This window comes from Chiloscyllium punctatum, chromosome 38 (genome assembly GCF_047496795.1).
Source record: "Chiloscyllium punctatum isolate Juve2018m chromosome 38, sChiPun1.3, whole genome shotgun sequence".
NCBI classification, from domain to species: domain Eukaryota; kingdom Metazoa; phylum Chordata; class Chondrichthyes; order Orectolobiformes; family Hemiscylliidae; genus Chiloscyllium; species Chiloscyllium punctatum.
Genome location: NC_092776.1, coordinates 50,913,603 through 50,925,937, shown reverse-complemented (window position 1 = coordinate 50,925,937; position 12,335 = coordinate 50,913,603). Strand labels below are relative to the sequence as shown.

Below are 12,335 nucleotides of genomic sequence, written 5' to 3'. Positions count from 1 at the left end.
CCTCCTTAAATAAGAAAACTAAAAACTATGCAGTAGCCGTGACACAGTAATACGCCATATATGTGCAGGAAAAGTGCTCTACATTGATATGTCACGACTTACAATAAATGTCAACAGTCAATTTGCCTTCCTAGTCATTTGCTGTGTCTGTATCCAATTTATTGTGATTCATGCACAAGGATACCCAGATGCATCTATACCACAAGCTGCTGAGGTCTCTTTGTATTTAAACAATGTTTTAATTTTTTGTTCTGTGAAAATAGATTATTCTCACATTTTTACTTTAACTTATTTATACCCTTGACAGACATTTTTTAATGTGTTCATGACTTCCAACATTTGTTTGTTTAATTAAAAAGTTTAATAATATTATACTTTGTTCTTCCATTCAAAGCATATATATATATACATATTGTAAATTACTGGGGTTCCAGCACTGATTCATGGCATACCTATGGTTCACTATACAAATTCCAAAATTACTCACCCAATTTCTCACCTTCCACTACTTTTCAGGACATTTGTATACCTTATATTTCAATTTTGTACCATCCTTAATGTCCTTAGTTGGTCACAAATAGTTAATCCTTCTTATGGACACTTTTTTCTCAATGAAGTGTTTCTTCGATTGTGAAATACCACATTAAATGTATAGATAATATTAATTCTTAATGCACGCTGATATAAGAGACCATTTCATGTTATTTATTACCATATAGCTTAATCTTTGACCTGTGATGACAAAGTATTGTGACAACTCCCCCTCAGTAAGCATCCCACATACAACATCACTCTTTATAACGCACTTCTCGATGCCTCTTGCAGTAATAGTTTGGTGTGAGGTGAACTATGGAAAGGAAAATAAAGTTTACAGTAATATTGTCCATATTCTAAGATGAATTATGTTTGCACTCTTGGAGCAAGGAAAGCACATTCAAGCATGATTGTAGAAGACAGCTGTTTAGACTTTGTACAGATGTTCTACGTGTGATACATTATTCACAGGTAAAAACATAAATTGACTCTAAGGGTTATTAGACCACTCTCTTACAGTTTCAGGTTAGGCTCTGTTCCTGAATGGAAGCTAAATTTGCATTGTAACTATAACATCAGTACAGCATAAAACTACAACCCATTGACATTATGGTGTGTTGTGGTTCTGTTTGCTGAGCTGGGAATTTGTGTTGCAGACGTTTCGTCCCCTGTCTAGGTGACATCCTCAGTGCTTGGGAGCCTCCTGTGAAGCGCTTCTGTGATGTTTCCTCCGGCATTTGTAGTGTGCCGGAGGAAAGATCACAGAAGCGCTTCACAGGAGGCTCCCAAGCACTGAGGATGTCACCTAGACAGGGGACGAAATGTCTGCAACACAAATTCCCAGCTCGGCGAACAGAACCACAACAAAAAGCACCCTAGCTACAAATCTTCTCACAAACTTTGAACATTATGATATGTTATGGACCCCTCAAAATATTTTAAGAATGTAGCCTAGACCATAACCTTTCTTATTTTAAAGGCAAATGTAAAGTGTTATGTTCTAGATGCAATTCGACTGGTCAAGCTACTCGACATTAAGTAAAAACAATTTATTCAAACATTTTAGTTAAAACATAATAAAAGAAAGAATTTCTTAACAGTATAATAGATAGAGTAACTATTACTAATTAACGGTTCCAAGAAAGTAACATCCCATAAACCCACCTCTTGGCAAAAAGCAAATTCAGGAAACAGATTTTCTCCCATGGAATGCTTGCAGTAGGACAAGAAACACCAGCTTTGAGCTATAACTGATTGAGGGGAAAAATAGTTTTTTTTTAAAGACTCGCTTCTGAATCTAAAAGCTAAAATAAAACCTAAAAAAACCTGGTCTGTGAAAGCTGACCACACCCAAATAGGCTGCTTCTATTGTTGTAACTTCTTTTAAAAAGATCCAAGGCCTCACAAGCTGTTTAAGTTACCACAGACTGCTCTTCACCTGTCATTCAATCTCTCTCTTAAAAGAAACCACGGCAAAATACACCTCTTAAAGCCGTAGCATTGTCACAGTTGTGACTACATCTTTAAGTCGTAGGAAATATGCAGGAAAAGGAGCGTTGACAGACCAAGTGATTTTTAAAAATTATTTTGTTGAGTTGCTTGTCAAGTTATTATATTTTTAAGAGAATAGTGTAATGGATTAATTTATGTTTTATTACATTTTTTCTGGAACTGAATCATTCGTTTTATGGTCCTCCAAATTCAAACAATCAAAACAATTTGTGGCAATCTCAGTACAAAGTTTTATTTAATTTTGCTTTGCTTTGTTTAACCAGATTTCTCAAGAGTATTTCAAAATATTGATATGTATATCATGCAGTTTTTGATAATGCAGTCATATTCCTTGCAGAAGCTCAATTACTACAGTCTATATTGAGGTTCTTCCTCCAAACAACCAGAGTCCTCCAAGGTTTCCACAAATGCTGTACAACATTGAAGTGAGTGAAGCTATGAGAACAGGGGCAACGTTGCTGAATTTGAGGGTAAATAATTGTTTCTAACCTACTTATTTTTTGTCTATTGTTTGCTATCGCTGTTTGAGACAACAAACATTTGTTTGATAATTTATTATAGAAGATTTAAAAGCTGCTGAACTGCTAATGACATAATGACTCTATAAATGACACAAAGTTGGGTAATTTTTCTGTATCGTAGTCAGATAGGCATCTCACCAGAACAAACGTTTTTGGTATGGTATCACACATGACTATTTAAACAGCTTTTGAATATAACAGAAGGATAGCAATTAATAGCTTTTTACTGATGGTTCAGTATCAGTATTAACTTTAGCAAAAGATGTCAGAAAATGAAACAATATAATTATATTGCAGTCTTAGAGGTCACACTATTATGATCCTTGCATGTCTTGATCAGTATAGGTTTTTGGTCAATATTGTACACTTCTGTTCTTTATACAGCTGCCTTTAAATGAGATGTAGTGGGCTTATTTCCAAATTCATCTTGTGTCATTACACCTAGGTTGAATTTATCAGTCATCTGATCCTGAGTTGGATCTGTTAGCTGTGGCTATTAGTCAGCTGGGAAAGGTGATTTAGTCATTTCTTAAATGTGTCCTCATCAAATGTTTGCTTTTTACAAGAAAGAATGAACATAAACAAATTTAATTTTCACAAATGTGACAGACTAACAAGGCAATGTTTCCATCCTCACTTCTTTCGAAAAATAAATTGAAGTTCATGTTTTTAATGCTGACCAAAGTCTAAGCAAGTAATTAGCCATGTTTGTGACTATAATGGTGGCAAAACTGTCACTGTTCAGTTTTATCATCAGTGTTAATTACACTCACTGTCATTAGAAATGTGAAACTGACAACAGCTTTGCGCTTTCACACTTTACTGCCAGTGGTCTTCAGTTCTCCTAAAGGTTGTGGCATTGAACTAGCCACATATAGCACCCTTTAGAAATGAGTTAAACTGACAGGAAACTTCCCTTTTGCAGCATTGTAACTGCTATTTTAAAAATACTCTGAAAGGTGACACCTTGTAGAATGAGGTGTAACCAGGTTGTCAATTGTGTCCTAAGACACAACTGTTTGTTTCTATTCTTCCATGGATGAGAATGTCAGTTGCAAGACTAACATTTGTTACCAATCTTTAATTGCCCCGAAGTACTCATGAATAACCCCTCCAGCCTTGAAAGATGATTTTACAATTTGTGGAACATTGGCAGATGTCTACAGGATAACACATTTCTTTAATTTAGAAACAATAAATTTGAATTTTTTTTTACAATTTCATGATCACTCAGCTTCTATCTTGTTCCTTTGTGTGTATCATAATTTTTTTTCCCTGTAAAGTTTATAAAATGTGATAATGGTAATGCCTATAACCTTCTATTTGCTGTCGTTGCAAATTCTTCAATGAGATTAGCTATTCAGCAGACTAATGACATCACTGTTGTGGGGACTTTGTTGACCTGTCATTTGAATTAAGTTAAAATTGTAAAGTATGAAATTCATGTGACAGGGTCTACGATATTCTTGTGTCTACTTTCTTTGGGGTTGGCAGGAAGAACTGTCACTTATCCACGAACTGCCAAAATCAGCCATTTTAACACTGAGCAGTTTTGCTATATTAACGTTTCAACTCTGTGTAAATTCTGGTTCCTGATACATTTACATCCTGTACTTCTTTAAGTATATGTTAAGATTTCTTTCATATTCAATTTGAACACAAGTATTTCTTTAGGGTCGCTGGTTTCATAAAGAAGCATGGATGGGAACAGCAACTTAAGATTCTATGCTCACAAATATATCTTTTTAAATGATACAATTGTAATTATTTCTTTGTGTCTTTATGTCTTTTATTATTTTCTTGGTTAATTTCTTCCTTGAATTTTAAGAGCCTACAGGAGACTGACATGCACAGTTGAAAATTCTGGGTTAATGGCTTATACTTTTGGTGAAGTTAATTTGACTTTTTCATTGCTACTGACCAACATGGCTGTGCCAAGCCATGTTTTCATTGTCTTTTTTAGAGACAGTCTGAAAACAATTTTAATGAGTGGGCTGGATCTCTCACAGCTTCACAGCTGAAATTAAAAATATTATCTACAAGTGGTTCAGATTTTATTTGTATACTTCATTATTTTAGAGAACCTTATTTTAAAAAAAACATTGCCTGATGACAGCTATGACACCTGCTTCTAACTCTCATAGCCTTGAGGAACTTTGGGGATTTTATTTATTGGTTCGTTTATTTTTGTAAGTCCAGAATTGCTGAATATTATGAAAATACATCAATTGAGGCTATCAAAAAATATGCCTTTGATTTTAATTTGCACTTTCTTCACTGAACTATAGCATTTAATAGTCTGTGCAGCAGACTGGTATGAGGTGTGAATGTTTGCAAGAAAGCTTAGACGACCAGCTGTGCTGATGATCATAACAAACCATGCATAATGTTGGTCAGTCTCAAAAATAACTTTGATGTTGTAGCTGCAGAGAAGCCATGTACTGAGTTGTTGTCATAAAGTAGCTTATCAATCCAGAGTTTTACAACTGATACTTGTCAATCTCTCAAAGTATTGTATGCAGGGTATCAACAGCTTTAAGGTCAAACAGAGCTCAGAAATGCTAATAGTTCAATTCAGGTAAAGGGAAAATGAGAAATGTTGAATAGGCAGTAGATGGGAGGCAGGGATATCGAGAGAGGGAGAATAGTGGAGTGGAGGAATTGAAATGTAAGGATGCAGAGTGCAGCAAAAAATTCTGACCAGTTATCTGACTTGCCACTCACAATTGTAATTATTTCCTTAAGTTTGATGCTCTCCTTAACTACATTAGTTAATCTTAGCTGATTGCACTTCTTTTTGGAATTTTTATTTTACAGTGGGAATATACTTATTCTGAAATATCCCTTTAATCGTTTACCTCTGCTTCTCTACTAACCTAACTCCAAGCCTAAAATCCCAGTTCACTTCAGCTTTCATGTCCACATAGTTGCCCTTATTTAAGTTTGAATTATTAATCTTAGACGCATTCTTCTTGCCTTTAAATTGGATGTCAATCATATTGTGATTGCTCCTACCTAAGAGGTAGTGTTGCTTCAAAGTCATTAATTAACATTAATTAGTGTCGTCATGTTACACAATACCAAGTCCAGTGCAGCCTGTTCTCTGGTTAGTTCCAGATGCTGCTGTTGTAAGATAGCATTCCACAAAATCCGTATTGAGGCTACTGCTACTGATGTGAGGTTTCTGGTGTGTATATAGGTGAAAATCACCCCTAATTATTGTTGTCCCTTTATCAGAAGCATCCAATATTTCCTTATGTATAATTCATCCGATATTGTGGTTACTATTTGGGGAGAAAGTGAGGACTCCAAATGCTGAGGATAAGAGTTGAAAAGTGTGGTGCCGGAAAAGCACAGTAGGTCAGGCAGCATCCGAGGAGCAGGAGAGTCGACATTTCAGGTATAAGCCTATCATCAGGAATGTTGAGAGGAGGGGGAGGAAGGGGGCTGAGAGATAAATTGGAGGGTGAGGTTAGGGGGGAGGTAGCTGGGAAGGTGGATGCAAGTGAGGGGTAATTGTGATTGGTCGGTGGGGAGGGTGGAGCAGATAGCTGGGAAGGAAGATGGACAGGTAGGATAGGTCAAGAGGGTGGTGCCAAGTTGGAGGGTTGGATCTGAGATGAGATGGGGGGGGGGAGTTTAGGAAACTAGTGAAGGGTCCCAAGGTGGAAGATGAGGTGTTGTTCTTCCAGTCGTTGGATGCCTTGGCGTTGGAGGCGGCCCAGGACTTGCATATCCTTGGTGGAGTGGGAGGGGAGTTGGAATGGTCAGCCACAGGACAGTGGGCTTGTTTGGTGCGTGTCCCAGAGATGATCCCCAAGATGTTCCGTGAGTTGGCATCCCATCTCCCCGATGTAGAGAAGACAACATTGAGAGCTATTCGAGGATCTGTGGATCACTCCCCTAGTGATTTGTTCAGCACCTGTTGCTCATCTCCACCCAAACTGATTCCAGATCATGATTTCCTGATGCTAAGTCATCTCTAAATATTGCACCGATACCATCTTTGATCAGGAGTGCTACCTGTCCACTTAGAATCCTAATCTTCCCGAATGTCGCATATCCCTTAATGTTCAGACACAAATCCTTGTGATCCTGCCATTACACAGAGAGAGAGTCATGAGAGACGGAGATAATGAGATATATTGGCTGTCAGATTATATTTACTCACTTCAATGTGCATTATCAATTCATTTACATCATTTACTTTGTTACATGCATTCAGGTGCTGAGACTTTGGTTTTTTTGTTACCTTTAAAGCTTCAGGATATTTTTCACACTGTCACTTCCTGCCATGATGTAGAGGTGCCAGTGTTGGACTGGGGTAGACTGTCATGGGTCTTCCTTCCATTCTCTCACCTTCATTTCCTACATTAGTATCTGATATTCAGCCCTCAAGTTTATGCCTTGTTATACTTGAACCAGGCTCGATCCCTCATCTTCTGTTTAGTTCAGAACCTTTTCTACCACATTAATTATGTGCCTTGTGAGAATGAGCTCCAACATAGTTCAGATGTAGACTGTCATCATATATTATGGTCTGCAACCTAAGGGAATGAGGGAACAGAAGATAGATGTGCTTTGAAGAGTTGATCGGTTTGAATTGGTTGTATGAATATGAAGTAATGAGAGTTCATGTGGTGCAGAGATAGTCTCCCTATCTCTGGTCTAGAGGGCCTGATTTCCAGTCCTATGTGCTTCTGAGATGAATGATAATCTGAACAGGTTGATTAGAAAATACTTATTATTATGGAAGGCTTAGAATCAGTGTGTTGTGAGTTTTATGAAGTGTGACTAAACTGAAATAAACCTCTCACATAAAAACATGGTCTTGAATTCTGTTTAAATAATTTCAGAGTGTAACATTGATTATTCCAACAGTTCAGATCCAGTTTTTCCCACTACTGGTGCCATTGTTTCTTGACCTGGAACCTACTTCTCCCATACCAAACATTGAGCCACACCTTAGGTTCCCTCATTTTATTCATCCTACAGTCACTTGCATGTGGCTCAAATTGAAATCCAGAGATTATTACTTTTGAGGTTCTGATTTTAACATAGCATCTACTTTATCCTGCTCCATTTATAGAACCTCATTCCTGGTTGTAATTAGGTCATTGGTACCGACATGGACCGTGACCATTAGTATCTCCTCTTCCCACCGCAAGTTCCACTCCAGCCCAGAGTAATAATAATGAACTGTGACACTACGTAAATAACATGCAGTCTGCACTCTTTCTCTTTGTTGCAGAGAACAGTGTCACTTGCCCTCACTACAATGTCCCTTACGACCATTACATTCATTTTTGTTTTCTGTACCATGGCACCACAAGCAGCTAGTTTATCTACCCTGCAACAGTCACTCTCTTCCAAACAAGCTGAGAAAACCTCAAATCCCCCCAGTATATAATTGCAAAGGCTGAGGCACTTGAGATCCTGTACTCTGGGTCACCTTACCTGCTTCAATTATAGTCACACCCACCTGTCTCTGACTGCTAACCAAATCAGAAGATCCTGTTCTAAGGGGTGTAACTGTGTCCTGGAATAAAGTGTCCAGGGAATTCATTCCTTCCCTGATGTATCACAATATCTACTGTTTGGACCAACTCAATAAGTTGAATTTCCTGTAGCCACCAACACTTACTTACATTTGTCCTGGATTACACCAGTATGCAGAAGCTTCCATATTCTGCAATTGCAGCATAAATACAGTTCAGCTACCTCTAATGGATGTAGGTTTGCTCACTGAGCTGAAAGGTTGATTTCGAGACATTTCATTGCCTTACTAGGCAACATCTTCAGTGGACTTTATGCAAAGCAATGCTGAAACTTCCTGCTTTCTATTTATATGTTTGGGTTTCTTTGGGCTGGTGATGTCATTTCCTTTGTTAATGTTATTTCCTGTGGTGAAGTCACTTCTGGTTCCTTTGCTCAGGGAGTGGTAGATGGGGTCTAACTCGATGTGTTTGTTGATAGAGTTCTGGTTGGAATGCCATGCTTCTAGGAATTCTCGTGCGTGTCTTTGTTTGGCTTGTCCTAGGATGGATGTATTGCCCAGTTGAAGTGGTGTCCTTCCTCATCTGTAGTGAGCAAATTAATGAGCAAAACTAACGTCATTTACAAAATACTGTGCAAGGACTGTAACAAATAATACATTGGACAAACAGGCAGAAAACTAGCCACCAGGATAGGTGAACATCAACTAGCCACAAAAAGACATGACTCTCTCTCACTAGTATCCTCACATATGGATGAGGAAGGACACTGCTTCCTCATGACATCACCAAAGGAAATGACATCACCAACCCAAAGAAACACAAACATATAAATAGAAATAGAAAGCAGGAAGTTTCAGCATTGCTTTGCATAAAGCCCACTGAAGATGTTACCTAGTAAGGCAATGAAATGTCTCGAAATCAACCTTTCAGCTCAGTGAGCAAACCTACATCCAAAACCTCAACCTGAGTTACAAATCTTCCCAAAACTCACTAAGCTACCTCTAATTTGTGTTACTTAGTAATTATGAATATCGTAATTTACAATGAAGACAGCCTCTACCTTCTAGCTGCCTTGCATCCAACTAGCATCAGTTCTGAGGAAAGGTCACTGGACCCAAAACATTAACTTTGATTTCTCTCCACAGAATCTGACAGACCTGCTGAACTTTTCCAGCAATTTCTATTTTTGTTTCTGAATTCCAGCATCCGCAGTTTATACAGCCTATATCTCATTAGAGCCTTTGTGCTGTAGTGGTAGTGTCGCTACCTCCTGGCCTGGAAGCCCAGATTCAAATCTCACCTGCTCCAGAAGTGTATAACAACATCTCTGGACAAGTTGGTTGGAAATCATCTGCATATCCCACATAGTTTAGCACTGCCAAGAAACTTCACAATATTGGTGAAGTAATGCAATGCTGATAATTATATAATATCAGTTACTGATTTACCTGCTTCTTTTGCAGCACAAATTTGGAAATCAAACGCAGGAGCCTGGGGGAGAAAAAAATCCCATCCTCCCAACCATTTTGCAGAACCTTCCATTTAGCAAACCTTCATTCTTGTAGCACAATTAACTTAAAATGTCTCTTTTCCCCCAGGGACCAAATTTCCAGATATACCCAATAAATGCTGCCCATCCAATGATCCCCACATCTATGAGTGTATCAAAAAAAACACTCATTTAGGCAAAAAGCTCCCTCACATTGACGGTACTCCCTTACATGTGGATAACAGAGACAGTAGAATATGATCCAGTGAATGCAAAGTCTAATGTAATAAAAATTTAATGACCTGTTTGTTAAGCTATTTTTTTTTGGCTTCAACAGTGTACTAATTCATTTTGCTCTGTTCAGACAGCTCCAACTGATAATTTACTTCTTTCCAAGCAAAGGTTTTAAGAGAACATGAAAACCCAGACACAGAGATGTTATATTATAGATACTCATCTTTTAAGTGCCCATCTTATAAAGTCAGAGGTGCTGATGATGATATATCAGACAGTGCATTAATTCATGAAACACTTACATTTTTTAAATGTATTTTTCATCTAAAGTATATTTTATTTCCTTAAAACTGTTGTGAAAAGTATAAAGCCTAGGTACTGTCGAATGACTTAAACAAAATTAAATGCTTATCTCTGAACTACAACATTATAAAAACACTTAGAGCAGGCTTTTTTTAATGCAAGGATCCTGACTCGCTACGAAAAGATTGTGCAGGGAAACTGACTCCTTTGGAACTGGGTATCCCCGCAGCCATTTAAAGGGATGGCACAGTGGCTCAGTGATTAGCACTGTTGCCTCACAATGTCAGGGACCTGGGTTCGATCCAACTGTCTGTGTGGAGTTTGCACATTCTCCCCATGTCTGCGTGGGTTTCCTCCGGCTACTCCGATTTCCTCCCACAATCCAAAGGTGTGCAAGTCAGGTGATTTGGCCATGCTAAATTGCCCGTAGTGTTAAGTGCATTAGTCAGGTGTAAATATAGGGTAGGCTTCTGGGTGGGTTACTCTTCAGAGGGTCAGTGTGGACTTATTGGGCTGAAGGACCTGTTTCCATACTGTGGGGAATCAAATGTAATCTAATCTTCATCAGATGTTAATAAGCTAATTTGCCACTCCCTGGGGAGGAATTTTCATCTGATAGACCTACTATACCATCAATTGGCTGACAGCTGTGTAATCCCAGCAGCAGTAGGTTCAAGTGTTAGTCAGAGCTGTTATTGGAAGCCAGACTGTAGGTTAACGTAGAGAATCTTTGAGGCCTGCTAGCATTGAGGGGCAAGTGAAGATTGGGGACTGAGTTTGAGAGGTTAATGTTGATGAGCAATCGGTAGGGATGAGGATTAAAAGGGGGTTTTGACACTGAAGGAGGTTACAGTTAGAGGATACAAGACACCTAGGAAGGCTTACTTTTTCCCAGCATGAGCCTTTGGAGGTAAAGCTCCTGGGCTGTATATTTGATGTGGAAGCTGAACTGAACCAGCCATATACATTTTGTGGCTACAAGAATAGGTCAGAGGATAGGAATCCCACAGCAAGTGACTGACCTTCTGACTCCCCAGACTCTACCCATCATCTTCAAGGCACGAGTCAGGAGTACGGTGGAATGCTGCCTACTTACCTGGACAAGCGCAGCATCAACAACTCAAGAAGCTTGGCATCATTCAGATCAAAGCACCCTATCCACCAGAGGAGCAGGATAGTGATGCTAAACACCATGATTTGATCTCAGCCCAGCTAGCAGTTCAGATACTGGTGCTACATTTATTCTAGAGGGTAGCATCAAGGCTTAGTTTGCACTTGTTACTCATAGTTGCATCCAGGACATAGAGAAATAATAGTGTTGGTGTCATTTTTCTACGATGATAACATACTGGTCTTACTGCACAAGCCTCAAGTGAGGATTTTAATGGGGTGGCAGACATGAAAAGCCTGATGGGCATGCACAATGAAATGCTTGGCACTTTGGTAGGCAGGACAGAAAGTCTACTCTTACTATCAAGAAGGAATCTGACTGCACACTTTCACAGAGCTCGGTACTGAACCTTTCCAGTGTTGAACCATGAACGAGTACCTGATGCCCAATATCTCAACATTCCATTGCAGAACAAGTAGGAGTTATTCAATGTCTGCATGTTATCATAGAAACTCAAACTAAGGTTGTGAAATTTCAATTTTTTTTGCCTTGTAGTCTTAGACTGCTGGTTTCCTGGCTGTGGAATGAGTATTTGTCTCTTATGTTGTCTCGGGGAATTAAGGGCTACGGGGAGAATGCGGGTAAGTGGAGTTGAAGTGCCCAGCAGCCATGATCGAATGGCGGAGTGGACTCGATGGGCCGAATGGCCTTACTTCCACTCCTATGTCTTATGGTGTTATGGTCTTATGGTCTTATTTAAAAGGACTTGACGAGGGTTGCTGAGTCATTGTCCCAGTGGAATGTCAGTGGTTCTGGAGAACACAAACTTGCTGCCACGTCTCACTACTTATCCACCCAGCACTATCACTCCAGCTGAGCTTTTGCATTGGTTTGCCAGAGACTCTGCTGTTGCCCATCCTGAGGTGGCACAGTGCAAAGCCTGATCTTCCAGGTTCAGAGCTACACCAGGATATCTTAGAAAGTCATCTGCAATGAATGTTGCAGCCACTGCCGCTACACCAGGTATAGGAACTTCAATGGGAGGCCTAGTGTTATTATCCCTGGACTATGAATTCCAGCGATCCAAGCAATATTTTGGTGACCCAGGTTAGATGTAACCTTACGGCAGATTT

At 39.1% G+C, this 12,335-nt stretch overlaps 1 protein-coding gene across 1 annotated transcript in view; it reads left to right on the top strand.

Moving 5' to 3' along the window:
- pcdh15b (protocadherin-related 15b) overlaps window positions 1-12,335 on the top strand; it is a 1,519,471-nt gene that overhangs the window by 1,147,165 nt on the left and 359,971 nt on the right. Inside the window, exon 22 of the mRNA XM_072557866.1 lies at window positions 2,384-2,516. Within this exon, the coding sequence (XP_072413967.1) occupies window positions 2,384-2,516 (133 nt within the window). The remainder of the gene's footprint in view (window positions 1-2,383; window positions 2,517-12,335) is intronic.